At 41.0% G+C, this 14,685-nt stretch overlaps 1 protein-coding gene across 5 annotated transcripts in view; it reads left to right on the top strand.

The window, feature by feature from the left end:
* Window positions 1-14,685, top strand: part of ZNF451 (zinc finger protein 451) — an 83,206-nt gene that overhangs the window by 16,843 nt on the left and 51,678 nt on the right. For 3 of the 5 annotated variants that reach the window (XR_002345645.1, XM_001924600.5, XM_021098561.1), the window contains one exon: window positions 12,940-13,065. The exons of 1 other annotated variant lie outside the window; for it this stretch is intronic. Coding sequence is in view for 1 of the 4 variants with exons in the window: in XM_001924600.5 (XP_001924635.1) it covers window positions 12,940-13,065 (126 nt within the window). In the remaining 3 variants the exon portion in view is untranslated. Of the gene's footprint in view, window positions 1-12,939; window positions 13,066-14,685 lie in introns of those variants that run through there. One more of the 5 variants, XM_021098562.1, reaches the window with a different exon arrangement.

Here is a 14,685-nt window from a genome sequence, read left to right as displayed (position 1 = left end):
TTTTACTAATAATATACTGAATGGTACCTAAGTGACCTGACTGATAATGTCCTTAAGGGCCTGCCTGCTACATCCAAGATAACCTCTCAGGTACTGTAAACAAGGAGGCTGGAACAGACACAAGCCAGAATCCCTTCTAGCTGTAAAATTTGATACAGAGTTAAAAACCCCACCCTGTCTTCTTGAGGACATGATTAATTGACTGGGATTCTGGTAAAGGTTAGAAATTCTGTGTTAGATCTTCATAGAGATAGCTTAAAGATTGCAATAACAAAACTTTTCTTGTTTAAATGGGAGGCATGTTTTGCCTAGACTTGTACTGTTTAAGTTGCCTTGTTTCTATAAAGGTACCCTTCCTTCCTTAGTGTTAGGGGCCCGTCCAGTCATTGATTGTGGTATCTGTGTGCATCTCCTGCATGCCATTCAGTTGGTTGGAACCATTCTGTATAGTTCTTCATTAGTGTTTCCACCAATCATGTCTTCGTTTTTCACTTAAGAAAACATGCAGGTGGAAGTTATCTCTAAACTGATGATGACCACTGTATTGAATGCAAACTTTTTTGTTATTTTTCCAGATATTATAAGTTTTTTATGCCATTAATATATATTATGGAATTCTCCTTCCTGGAGGAATGATGAGCATAATATTGTTTTATTAAATCTTTTTTTCTTGAATTGATTAGTGGGATGATATTTTTGTACTACTCTGTTTTTTCACTTGCTTGACTTTGTAGGAATGAGAACCTTTTTTTATAGTAGTGTTTGGTACCACTGAGATATCTCATCACTGGAAATTATGTTTGCTTCTGGTGGGCCATATCTGGAAGTGATCACAGTCCAGCCATGTCCTTTTGATGTTAAACATGTCAGTTATTTCATTCTTTGTATTGATCTTTTCTTCCCCTTTATGTAACACCTCTTTCTAAAAGGGTGTCTGGTCTTCCTTAATCTCCTTGTCGATTATACTTTTCATTACCAGTGTATCCTAGCCAGGATTTTGATGTGGCTTTGTAGTTGTATGTTTAAATACAATGCCTTCAGCATTTTCTAGTTTTTGCTTAAAAATGTCCCCTCCCCGCCTTTTTTTTTTTTTTTTTTTTTTTTTTTTTTTTTTTTTTTAATGTGGGCAGTTCAGTCTTATTATCAGTTTGGCTATTGAACTTTCACCAGTTTTTAATGCCTTCTTATTCCATGGTAGTATTTTCTCATTTCTGTATAGTCCTTATACAAATATATTATTACATGTAGTCTGTTGTTAGTTGTATCTTTTCATTCTCATAAAAATTTTAAGCTCATCACCATGAATTTATAGTACAGCCCTGACATATGCCCTATCTTAATCGGTTTTCTCTAGGTGGTTAAGGCTTTATTGGTTTTGTTGAGGTAACTGTCTATTTCAGATGGTCCATTGGATTTTCTGATGCCTTGTCATTTCAACAAGAGTTCTCAGGTTGTCTGTAGTTTCTTTTAGGACTTCGGAGATCTCTCAAGTTGTATTGAGTTTTCTAATATTCCCGAGTAGTATGTTCCTTGGTAGTGAAAATAAATGCTTTATATCTGGCGGTATTAAAAAAATTGTTCTTTGACCTTAAATGCTTCAAGTCTTAGGAGTTCTGTTAGTCATCCCTTTGTAAGACTAAACTCACAGGCTATTTTTCCTATGAGCTATCCTGTGCTGTTTCCTTTCATTACCCACTTATAAGGGCGGCTCTGTCACAGCATTCAGTTTTAAGGGCTACAGTTAGACCTCTTGTTATCTGTGATGGCCTTGGCTCACAAGGTAGTGATGTGCTAAAATAATTTTCATGTTCGTGGTCCCTTTATCTGTACTGCTTTTGTTTAATGAGGTGACAGAGATGTAGGTGATTGGAGAAAACATTTTCCAGGTTACTAAGCACAGCTTTAGATTCAGTTCCATGTTTTAAGACTTATTTAATTACATTAAGCTGCTTGCTTCTAGTTGTGCAGCCCACTCCTTTCTGTCTTGGATAGAATATAGTTTATTTGTAATCGGTCTCATTTAGAAGCTTAGCACAGAGTTGGATGCGTGTTGGTCTTTGTTTAATGGCTTATAACCACTTTTACTTTTTTTTTTTTTTTGGTCTTTTTGCCTTTTCTAGAGCCGTTCCCACGGCATATGGAGGTTCCCAGGCTAGGGTTCTAATCGGAGCTGTAGCCGCCGGCCTACACCAGAGCCCTAGCAATGTGGGATCCAAGCCGTGTCTGCAGCCTACACCACAGCTCATGGCAACGCCAGATCCTCAACCCACTGAGCGAGGCCGGGGAACGAACCAGCAACCTCATGGTTCCTAGTCAGATTCATTAACCACTGAGCCACAACGGGAACTCCTGCTTTTACTTTTGACAAGAATGTATTTTGACAGATCTTGGAAGCTCCTTGATAGTATTGGCTTTAATTGTTGTCTTCCTACTAGAAGGAATGGAGGAAAGAACCTTCCTTAGAGCTTCTATGTACTAGGCTTTGTGCTAGTTGCAGGGTACTCTTGAGGCAGAAATTCACCCTTACTTTGCTGATGAGGAAATGGAACTTATGTCCAGCAACTTGCTCAAATGGTGGAACCAGCTTTGAATATACACTCTTCTCCTCCAAGTCTCAGTTCAGCATTGTACTTAGCTGCCTTTGTTTGTTTTTCAAGGTGCCACTCAAATCTTAACCTCTCTGAGAAGTTAATTTGACAAATACTACCCTTTTTCTTCCCTGGATTTTGTATTTATGGCTCTACTCTAATCCCTTATTACCTGATGTCTTGTAGTAACTAATTCCTGGTTATTTCACTTGCCTGATCAGGAACCCTAACCCTAAAGTTTTGCTGTGCCGGACTAAGGTGATCCTTAATGTGTTGTCGTTGGCTTCGGTTTCATGTATTGCTTATTTGTATCCCATTCATTTTCAGTACTGATCATTTTTATCCTTTTTTAATTTGTTGTACCTTTATTATAATACCCATTTCATTTCAGATATGTGCTTAATTTTTTTTTTTTCTTTTAAACTGGTGTCTTAAGGATATTGGCTTAATGGAAGGAAGGTGGAATTTGAATTCCAGAGACCTTGATGTGGGTATTAATTCTGAGACTCAGTTTCCTACTCTCAAGTGAGGCTATGCCCAGAAGTACTTTGGAAACTTCAGTGCCCAGTATGGATTACTTTCTTTAGTAGTTATGCTGTTTCTGCCCACGTTTGTAGATTTCTTATAACTGTGGGATGGTATTGGATATAAATACAGATATACTTGAAGATGTATTTAATAGTACGTAGTAATTCATTTCATGTTAGCACATCATGTTCCCTATTTACAATTTTTTTTAAAGCTGAGCCATTGATCTACATATAATACAGGCCCAATAAAGGATTGAAAGGCATTGAAAGATGTATTTAAAGTGAAATAGTCTCTTAAGTGCAAGCTAAGAATGCTTATAATAATAAGGAAAAAATAAGATGTAGAATGAAGAGCTAGAATGTGTTGGTATAAGTATACAATTTTTGATGGATGGTGTTTGGTCATTTTGTGTCTCTGTTGGAAACAATCTTTATTTGTAAAACATCCTTTTCATACCTGCTGTGTGCAGGCAGGCTCTGAGGAAGGTCTGAGGATACTGGGAGTTAGGAAGAGATGAATGTTCTCTTAAGGGAAAGAACTACTGGTCATGGAATTGTCCTGTTTGGAGGGATGCCTGGGGTGAGGCATCTAGAGGGGTCAGAGAGCCTTTCCTCACCAGGTGGCTGCAACTGGAGAGGAGCTCATCTGACCAGTGGAGCCACAGGATCCAGGCATTCAGGCAAGGGAATCCGCATGCTGGTGTGAGGAACAGCATGTTTCTGATTTCAGAAGTGGAAGGAATAGCCTTTATGGTCACAATTGAAGGAGGTTAGGTTGAAGAAAGGATAAATTACCCCTGAAAATGTAATGGTTTCTACCTGCTGAGCGCACTAAGCTTGTAGAGCCGTTACTAGTGAGGTTGTAGAAGTAGTCTTTCTGGAAGTTGGTTTGTCTATCCTGGACACCTAGGTTCCTTTTCTTCCTTGAGCTGAGCCGAAGGAAGGCTCTGGATTAGGCTCCTCTCAATGCAGGGATGGCTCCAGCAATGGATAGGAGCTAGGGCCCTGGTGCCCATGAGCAGAATGCTGCTACTCATGGGCAGGGACACCTGGGCCAGGGGTCCTCAGTGTGCCTGGATGTCGTGCCTTCCTTGTGTGTGGCCTGCAGATAACTTGAGGATGGACTTGGGCAGAAGGAGGGGTTTTCTTTAAGCTGTTGCTTCATTGGAGTTTGCAGATGTGGCGTTGAAGCAGGGCCTGTGAGCCCTGTGCCAGTGGCATCTCCAGCAGCACCTGGAACACACGTTGTCAGCTTGCTTTTTGCGTTTTCTCTGCTTGGAGTATCTTTCCTTGCTCTGGTTGCCACATTCACCTCTTCTCTCTCCACAATTCATCCTTTTTCTTCCTGTGCTAGAGGTAGAGCAGTGGCACTTAGGGCTAAAGCATTGTAATTCCTCTTTGCTTTGTCACAGTTTCACATTAGGAGATCATTAACAGTTTCCCTAAGCTCCAAGGTTGCTTTTTGGAGGGGGTTGGGGGGGTTTGTATCAAAGGAGAATCAAAGTTATTCTTCCTAGGAGGGGATTTTTACTAGTATAGATATTGGCAATTTACCCAAAAGACAACGTTGGAAGAGTCTTCTTTAACAGGTTTGGTGGTATTAGCCTTCTTAGCTGAGTAGTACTTTACAGAATGGGGTATAACTATATGTATGTTTTAAAATTTGTTCGTATAAAGCGTATGTTCTATGTACTTTGTATTTGTAAACAATAACCAGTTTGGGGGTGGGAAGGAGTTTGCTTTGTACAAAGAGTTTTCTGGTTTCAAAGTTTTGCTGCTGGAGATGATAAATAAATATTGTACTGCTTTGCTGTGTTTCTCTCTTCTACTCTATTTGTATTTGAATATAAAATTCCTCAGAAAAATTGTTGTTTTTCAAAATGTTCTTTGGGGTATGGTTTCAATTATAAGTGGGATACAAGGGGATTCTGGTAAACAGAACTTATTCTGGGGGCGTAAACCTTATCAGACCTAACTGCAGACTGCAGCTTTGGAATGAGCAATAATAAGCAGGCTTTGAAATTTGAGTTTGTGTGAAGGAAGGCAGTTGTTTCAGGAATTGCATTCAGACAGGTGTATTAGATGAATATGGTGATAATTTTCAAAGTTAATTCATTCCGCTTTTGCAGTTGGTTGCATCTTTGAGTTTTCTTTGAACTCGGAACCCCTTACCCAGGAGATGCAGATGTCGGAGGGGATCTTCCAGTGCTGCCCCTGTGACGGATCAATGCTAGCCTACATGCAGGGAGGTATCAGTACAGTAACCCTGCCTGAGGCTGTTCTGTCTGTGTCGCCTCCTCTACATTCCTGTCCCCCTCATGCCCACCCCAGTTTCATCTTTTCTTATTACTAGCTTTTTCAGTAGCCATAAAAATACCTTTGGTGAGTCAGATGGGGAGCTGGGTTGTTGTGACCACCTGTCTGATTAATAACTGATATTACAGAGGGCTTTCTTCTAGCTTGTATCCCCTCCTGTGTGGTAAAAGGAGAGTTCAGTGACTCTAGGCGTATTTCTATCAAAGTAATTGTGTAGAAAATGCCAAAGTTGATAGCTTTGTTACTTAAGAACCTAACCTTAACCCTAAAAAAGAAAAAAGAAAAAAAAAACTCTCTAGACAGAAATGACTACTTTTATCATTTTGATTTATAGCCTTCTAGATTTACTTAAATATTTTTATCGTAAAATGGGTTCATTTTCACTTAATAAATATAAATGATAGGAGGAAAAAAAAAGGTTGAAATGTATACAGATTATAGCTTCATTAGTGAATGCGATTTTGTGCCATGTCATTAATTATTTAATGATTTTGTTTGCATTTATTTTACAGTTCACATAGCAGTTCAGTTTCATAGCAGTGTTAGAAATTGTAATAGTTTCCAGGAAATCTTTGTTAGCTCATTAAACTTGATTAGTATATGAATGTGTTAAGTGCTTTGGTAAAAATTTTGCTTAAGTAGTAGAGTTCTCATTGGACATTATTCCTGATGATCTTTTATGATCAGGATTGTGAGGTTATGGTCAGAACTGGCTTCAGGTTCAACTGAACTGATTTGGAGTTTGAAGTGGTTATTGGTCTGTAGCAAAGGGATTAAAAAATCAGGACAGTGCAAATGGTTTTTCACAAGGTAAAGTTTGTTCAGTAATGAGACTGCTAAGGGAAATTTTGAAATGAAAAGACACAATGCTGACCATTGCTGTTAGTTCCTTTTTAAAAATGCCTTTGGCAAAATAAGGGAATGCTGTATCAGGCTTTCGTCCCATCTCCCATCCCAATTATGGAGACCCACTGAACTCTACTATTCCAGATTAGCTATCATAAGAAAGCCCTCTTCCTTTCCTGCCCAAGTTTAATATTTCCAGACTTGGAGTTTTTGCCGTAACTCTACCAAGCTCCAGAACAAAAGAATTCTTGCCTACTTTTCCCTCTTTTGTGCTTGATTCTCATGGATGTGTGCAGTCCAGTTTAATCTGACTGCATTTCTAGGACACAATCCACATTTGCTTTAACATGTTTTACCTCAGGTTTCAAGTAAGAATGTGGAGTACACTGGAAAATAAAAGAATTTCCTAGTGTCCAGGGCTGAGCCAGACAGGGTTGCAGGGGGAGGCTGTATTCACCTGGCTTCTGCTTCTGGAATACCTCTCCTGTACCCAGTGGGACCCTCATCTTGTAACCTCCCAGCTCCTCATCATCCACAGAGTTTTCATTTTAGTCTTTTTTTTTTTTTTTTTTTTTTTTGCATAGGAACTGAACTAGAATCTGCTTTTTAACCTTTTCTGACGAAACAGTTTTCTCCCTAATTTTGTTAGGACCCTGCACAACTTCCCCATTGGGAGGAGGGTGGGTATGGAAGGAAGACATGCAGAAAGAGTGGTTTAAAATACTGGTAGCTAGAGACTCTCCCCTCCCTGGTATATTTCCTAGGACTTGACTGTGCTACTTCCCCAAAATAACTGAGTGATATGTTTTATTGCTGGTCATCTGCTCTCATTGTGGACTCTTTACTGTTACTCTTTAGTAGTATTTCATATGGAAATTAACCCAGGATGATGACAGCAAGTGCTTCATGAAGCAGAGCTTCGGATGCTATGGCTGTTAACATTCTAAGTAAATTTAAAGCCTATCGCTGTTATCACTGAAAGCCAATTCCATTTCTAGCTTAAGGCTGAAAAGCCTGAAAGCCTCACCTTGCCTAAATGCTTATTTAGACTATAAGCTTTGGGAGAGATTCAGCCTCAGAAGAGCCCTGGAATTTTGTGATTTCACCTTAAATTACAGTTCAGCACAGTGGCTCTAACAGAATGTTGGGAGTTCATTCCCAAATCTGACTATTGGCCCCTTTCTGCCCATGTTCCTGATGGCACTGTAGCTTTGGTTCTGCAGTTGGATCATTAATAAGGTGGCCTCCAGTAAGTTTTCCCCCTTGCGTTCCATTTGTTGAAAATTTATTTCGGAACATACTGACTTTGAACTATCTTGTAAACTTCTGTGCAAAATAAGACCTGTGGCCTAATGGGTAAAATCTGTAACATGCATTTTAATATCAGTGATCCCTCTGTTTCTCCACTGCGGACATGTTCTCCCAGAAGCACAGAAGAATGAGACTTAGAGGCCAGCCCAGATTGGATCTCTAACAGTGGAAATCCGAGGGACTTAGCTTTCAGGAGAGAGTGAGTGCTTATAGACAACCTGTCACTCGTGCCTGGCTTTAACCAGGGAGCTTGATCCCAAAACACATGTTTGTGATGCGCAAATATCACATGCTTAATTTTTTTCTCCTTTAAGAGGAAACAGTCTTGTTTAAAGTACTTCCATTTTGTCACTTTTAAATGGCAAAGATTTCAAAGTTGAAGTTCTCCCTTTCTCTAGCTACCATTTCCTTTCATCTACTCCCAACAGATTGTCTCCCAGTGCTGCTTATCTGCTTTGAATATAGGTAGCCAGAGTTCGTCTTTTTTCTCCTTAGAGGAAAACAGAAACTTTCCACCTTAGTGGAGAAGGAAACGAAACACAATTCTAGATGTCTTTTGTTTTCAGCACCAAGGCTGTTAGGTCTTTTGAACCCTTCAAAGTCATGAAAGTTAATGAACAGATCAGCAGAATTACTTGGAATTAACATAAATAATCCTGTTATCAATATGACCATATTGTTAAATATAACCATATAGTTAAATAAAAGATAATAGGCTACTGAAGCTAAATATAAGAAAAATACCTTGAACCTCTGTTCCAGCGCTCCAGAGACACCACCAATCTTGTTGTGCCACAGCAGGAACTCCTACTAAATAGCTTTCTATGGCTATTGTTTATTTGTTTGTCTTTTTAGGGCCATACCTGCAGCATATGAGGGTTCCCAGGCTATGGGTTGAATCGGATCTGCAGCTGCCGGCCTATACTACAGCCAGAGCAACACCAGATCCAAATCGTGTCTACAACCTACACCATAGCTCACAGCAATGCTGGATCCTTAACCCACTGAGCAAGGCCAGGGATTGAACCTGTGTCCTCATGGATACTGTTTGGTTCATTACTGCTGAGCCACAAACTCATGGGAACTCCATGCTATTATTTTTAATAAGATTCATTGTCCTGAGACTTGCAAAAGAACATTTTGAAGTTAGTAGAATGCATCGTACTACCTGGTACAGTGGTCAGAAAATGAATTTGGGACTATTTCCACCCATAGTGACCCAAGAACATTCCCTACTGCAACGATGTAGCCTCATGCCAAAAATACCAATTAGGCCTTCTTATATATATATATATATATATATATGCTCATTTCAGTGGGATATGTTGTGTACTTTTAAATCATGCCTGTGGTTTGATTTGGTTGAGGCCATTCTGTCCAACTTTAGATAAAATTTGGGTTGTACAAATATGACTGGTTTGCTTAAAGACTGATGTTTTAGTTAGTAATACAGTCTTTCTAGTCAAAAAACTTTTTTTTTTTTACCTTTTTTTTTGTCTTTTTAGGGCCACACCTGTGGCATATGGAGGTTCCCAGGCTAGGAGTCCATTCAGAACTGTAGCTTCCGGCCACAGCAACGCGGGATCCAAGCGGCATCTGCCACTTATACCACAGCTCATGGCAATGCCGGATCCTCAGCCCACTTAGCAAGGCCAGGAATCGAACCTGTGTCCTCATGGATGCTAGTCAGATTTGTTTCCGCTGAGCCATGATGGGAACTCCAAATATTTTTAATAGAGTTTATTTTTGAGAAAAGCTTTAGGCTCACAGCAAAATGGAGAAGAGATTTCCTATAACCACCCCCCAACCCCAACATACACATGTGTAGCTTCCTCATTATCACCTTCCCCACCATAGCAGTAAATTTGTTCTAATCAATAAGCCTCCGTGGGCACATCACCACCCAGGGTCCATAGATTATGTTAGGACTCATTCATGGCGTTAATACATTCTGTGGGTTTGGACAAATGTGATGTGGTATCTACCTTTTTAGTATCATTCAGGATAGATTTCCTGCCTTAAAAATCCTTTGTACTCTGCCCATTCATTCCACCCCCTCACCCCGGCAACCACTGATCTTTTACTGTCATCCTAATTTTGCCTTTTCCAATATGCTATCTAGTTGGAATCATACAGTATGTAGCTTTTTCAGATTGGCTTCTTTCATTTAGTTCAGTGTACTTAGGTATTCTTCCATGTCTTTTCATGGCTTGGTAGCTCATTTGTTTTTCACGCTGAATAATATTCCATCATCTGGATACATACACACAGTTTATCTATCTGTCTGCTAAAGGTACATGGTTGCTTCCAAGTTTTGGCAGTTATGAATAAAGTGGCTATAAAGATCTCATTACACAGGCTCTTTCACCCCTAATTACTGTTTTATTTGCATGTTGTTTTTTTTAGGAAGATCATGTCATCTGCAAGGAAAGGGGTTTTATTTCTTTATTTTTATTTTTATTTTATTTTCCCACTGTACAGCAAGGGGATCAAGTTATCCTTACATGTATACATTTTTTATTCCCCACCCTTTGTTCTGTTGCAGCATGAGTATCTAGACATAGTTTCAATGCTACTCAGCAGGATCTCCTTGTAAATCTAAGTTGTGTCTGATAACCCCAAGCTCCCGATCCCTCCCATTCCCTCCCTCTCCCATCAGGCAGCCAGAAGTCTATTTTCCAAGTCCATGATTTTCTTTTCTGTGGAGATGTTCATTTGTGCTGGATATTAGATTCCAGTTATAAGTGATATCATATGGTATTTGTCTTTGTCTTTTGTCTTTCTGGCTCATTTCACTCAGTATGAGTTTCTCTAGTTCCATCCATGTTGCTGCAAATGGCATTATGTCATTCTTTTTTTATAGCTGAGTAGTATTCCATTGTGTATATATACCCCATCTTCCGAATCCAGTCAACTGTTGATGGACATTTGGATTTTTTCCGTGTCCTGGCTATTGTGAATAGTGCTGCAATGAACATGCGGATTCATTTGTCTCTTTTAAGTAGAGTTTTGTCTGGATATATACCCAAGAGTGGGATTGCGGGGTCATGTGGAAGCTCTATGTATAGATTTCCAAGGTATCTCCAAACTGTTCTCCATACTGGCTGTACCAGTTTACATTCCCACCAACAGTGCAGGAGGGTTCCCTTTTCTCCACACTCCCTCCAGCGTTTGTTATTTGTGGACTTAATCAGTGATGGCCATTCTGACTGGTGTGAGGTAGTATCTCATGGTAGTTTTGATTTGCATTTCTCTTATAATCAGCGATGTTGAGCATTTTCTCATGTATATCTGTATATCTTCCTTGGAGAAATGTCTATTCAGGTCTTTTGCCCATTTTTCCATTGATTGATTGGCTTTTTTGCTGTTGGGTTGTATAAGTTGTTTATATATTCTAGAGATTAAGCCCTTGTCCGTTGCATCATTTGAAACTATTTTCTCCCATTCTGTAAATTGTCTTTTTGTTTTCTTTTGGGTTTGGGGTTTTATTTCTTTTTTGTCCTGTGGTTTTGTGTGTGACATTACTTTGGGGAAATTCTCGGTCATTATTGCTTCAGATATTTCTTCTGTTCTTTTCTTTCTTTCTCCTTGTATTCCTATTTTGTATATGTTACTTTTTTTTTTTTTTTTTAATCATTTCTTGGGCCACTCCCGCGGCACATGGAGGTTCCCAGGCTAGGGTTCGAATCGGAGCTGCAGCCACCGGACTACACCACAGCCACAGCAACGTGGGATCTGAGCCTGAGCTGCGTCTGCGACCTATACCACAGCTCACGGCAATGCCAGATCCTTAACCCACTGAGCAAGGCCAGGGATCAAACCTGCAACCTCATGATTCCTAGTCAGATTCATTAACCACTGAGCCACGATGGGAACTCCAGCATATGCTACATCTTTTTTAACAGTTCTTGGAGATTCTGTTTTGTTTGATTTTTTTCTGTCTTTTGGTTGTGGAGTTATTTGTGGACATGTCCTCAGGCACAGAGGTTCTTTGCTCAGTGGTGTGTGATCTGCTGGTGAACCGTCAAAGCACTGTTCATTTCTGACTTCTTGGTGCTTCTCCCTTAGGGTTTCCCTCCTTGTGACATTACACCTTGGTTTTCCATGTTGTCTGCTTTTTTCCACGGGAGCCTTCAGCCTGTTAATCATGCCTGGTTTGCCATTTTGTGCTTGCTCTGACTCTTCAAACTCTGTTTTTGCCCTTCAGTATCCTTGTAATTTTTTGTTGAAAGGTGCATGTACTGTGTTAGGTAAAAGGAACTATGGTCAGTAGGCCTTCGGTGGTGCAGTGGTGGCTCTGGAGGAGGTGGTGGTGTGCCGTGTGACCAGGTGTCAGCCTTGAATGGCCGGTGCCCCGGGCTGGACCCTCTGCAGTGCTGCTCAGGCCTTCCTCTCATGTGGGAACCATGGCCTGAGTGGCCTGAAATTGCCTCCTTCCCATCTCCCAGGTTGGTTAGGCTCTCATGAAGTAGTTTCTCTTGAGGGCAGGCATGGTTAAGAACAGAACGCTCTGGCATATTTCACAATGCTTACTTTGCTTTCCCCCCTGCGTCGTGAGATTTTCTCCAGTCGTCCCCGTGAGAACCTGGGGGAGGGTAAACTCAAAGAAGAGTGAGGGCCCTCATGACCAGGTCCCCCTGGGGCCTTAGGTCCTCTTAAGACTTGTGCACCCTGGGCTCTCAGCACTCGGTCAGTTACAGCTAAGGTTTTCCCACCCAGCACTGGTTCTGCCGAGGCTTCTGCTAGGTTGTGACTCTCTCTACCAGCCCCACTGTCTCTCCCATCTTTGCTGCCCCCACTTACATACACTAACCTCGCTTCTCTGGAGGGTCTAAGAAGAGCTGTTGCCTCTACAGTTTGTTCAGCTCTTCATTTGCCCTTGGGATGGAGTGGCCACTTCTAAGCTCCTTCCTCACATCTTGGGTCAGAAACCAGAAGTTACATCTCTTCTTTTTAATGAGTAATTTCTCTTACATAAATGCTGTCCAGGCATTGCTGAAAAAACCAGAGCCAGATGTTGGTGCTGTTAGACCTTCTGGGCCTTGGCATTGCCTCACAGGCTCAGAGCAAGGTGGTGCCAAACCTTTCACTATCCAAAGGACTGTAAAGTAAATAATGGTAGGTAGGTAGGTTATGTAACTTTTCGAAAACTAAAGATGCTGGTGGGTGATTGGCTGACCTACAAGATACCACAATTTTAAAATATAAAACACACAGGACAGGTTCTTAGAAACTTGATGATGATAAAAGTAAATCATTCTTTAGTAACTCTTTGGTAAATGGATATATGTTATCCCAAAGCTAATTTTGTTAGCTAAAAGGAATGAAAACTGGTTTTTCAATTATAGGCTAATGTGAAGCATAAAGACCATATTGACCATCAGAAGGATAAAGTCGCCTTAACTTTGGCTCGTTTGGCCCGCCATGTTGAAGTGGAGAAACAGCAGAAAGAAGAGAAGAATAGAGCTTTCAGGGTATGTGGCTGTTTCAGTTGATCTGTTATCAAATTATGGAATTGCTTGTAAGTTAGAGAGATACTTGTGTATTCAAAAAAGCATATAATTGAATCCAAGTTCAGCATAAACTCTAGATAGCTCACTGATTGATCAGTAATTCATGATGGCTTTTTATATCTGTTTCTAGTTTGTTGGATTCTCATCATATATGTATACGGGGCAAAAAATAGAATTGAGTGGACTATATTTTGGGGAATCAAAAATCATGGGATTTCTCGAGCCAATAAGCAATTAAGGATTTATAATTACCTTATCACACGCCTATCAGAGCTTTTGTAGATTCAAGCTGTTGAAAGGTTATTTTCTACTAAATAGAGCCAGGCCACTTTCACTTCAGCCTCTCCCTTCAGATTTTTGAATCAGGCTCTAGAAGAGCTGCTATGTAGAAAATGAAGCCTGGAGTTCCCGTCGTGGCGCAGTGGTTAACGAATCCGACTAGGAACCATGAGCTTGCAGGTTCGGTCCCTGCCCTTGCTCAGTGGGTTAATGATCCGGCGTTGCCGTGAGCTGTGGTGTAGGTTGCAGACGCGGCTCGGATCCCGCGTTGCTGTGGCTCTGGCGTAGGCCGGTGGCTACAGCTCCGATTCAACCCCTAGCCTGGGAACCTCCATATGCCGTGGGAGCGGCCCAAGAAATAGCAACAACAACAACAACCAAATAAAAAAAAAAAAAAGAAAGGAAATGAAGCCTAATTTAGAATCTTGCATGGTATCAGTCTTTTAAAACTTGACTTGTGGAGTTCCTGTCATGGCTCAGTGGTTAACGAATCCTACTAGGAACCATGAGGTTGCTGGTTCAATCCCTGGCCTTGCCAGTGGGTTAAGGATTCAGCGTTGCTGTGAGCTGTGGTGTAGGTCGCAGACGAGGCTTGGATCCCACGTTGCTGTGGCTCTGGCGTAGGCCGGCAGCTACAGTTCTGATTGGACCCCTAGCCTGGGAACCTCCATATGCCTTGGGTGCAGCCCTAGAAAAGGCAAAAAGACAAAAAACAAACAAACAAAAAAAACTTGACTTGCTTTAGAGACACCAAATAAAATCACCTTAAAGAACTCCCCCAATACTGACAAATGTCTGTTAGGAGTAGACTATTGGTAAGTTGAGTTTAAAAAGATTCCTCTTCTGAGTTCCTGTTGTGGCTCAGCAATTAACAAACCTGTCTAGTATCCATGAGGGCTAGGGTTTGATCCCTGGCCTCGGCCCAGTGGGTTAAGGATCCAGCGTTGCCATGAGTTGTGTAGGTCACAGGTGCAGCTCACATCCCACGTTGCTATGGCTGTGGTGTAGCCTTGCTACTGTAGCTCCGATTCAACCCCTAGCCTGAGAACCTCCATGTACCATGGGTGCAGCCCTAAAAAGACACACACACACAAAAAAAACCTTCTTACTGTGAGTTTAAAAATGGAAATAGAGGAGTTCCCACTGTGGTACAGTGGGTCAAGATTCCTACTGCAGTGGCTTGGGTCACTGCAGAGGTTCAGGTTTGATCCCTGGCCTGGCACAGTCGGTTAAGTATCTGGTATTGCCACAGCTATGGTGTAGGTTGCACCTGTGGCTGGAATTCAGTCTCTGGTCTGGGAA

Source organism: Sus scrofa, chromosome 7 (assembly GCF_000003025.6).
Source record: "Sus scrofa isolate TJ Tabasco breed Duroc chromosome 7, Sscrofa11.1, whole genome shotgun sequence".
Lineage (NCBI taxonomy): Eukaryota > Metazoa > Chordata > Mammalia > Artiodactyla > Suidae > Sus > Sus scrofa.
This window is presented reverse-complemented; position numbering and strand designations above follow the sequence as displayed.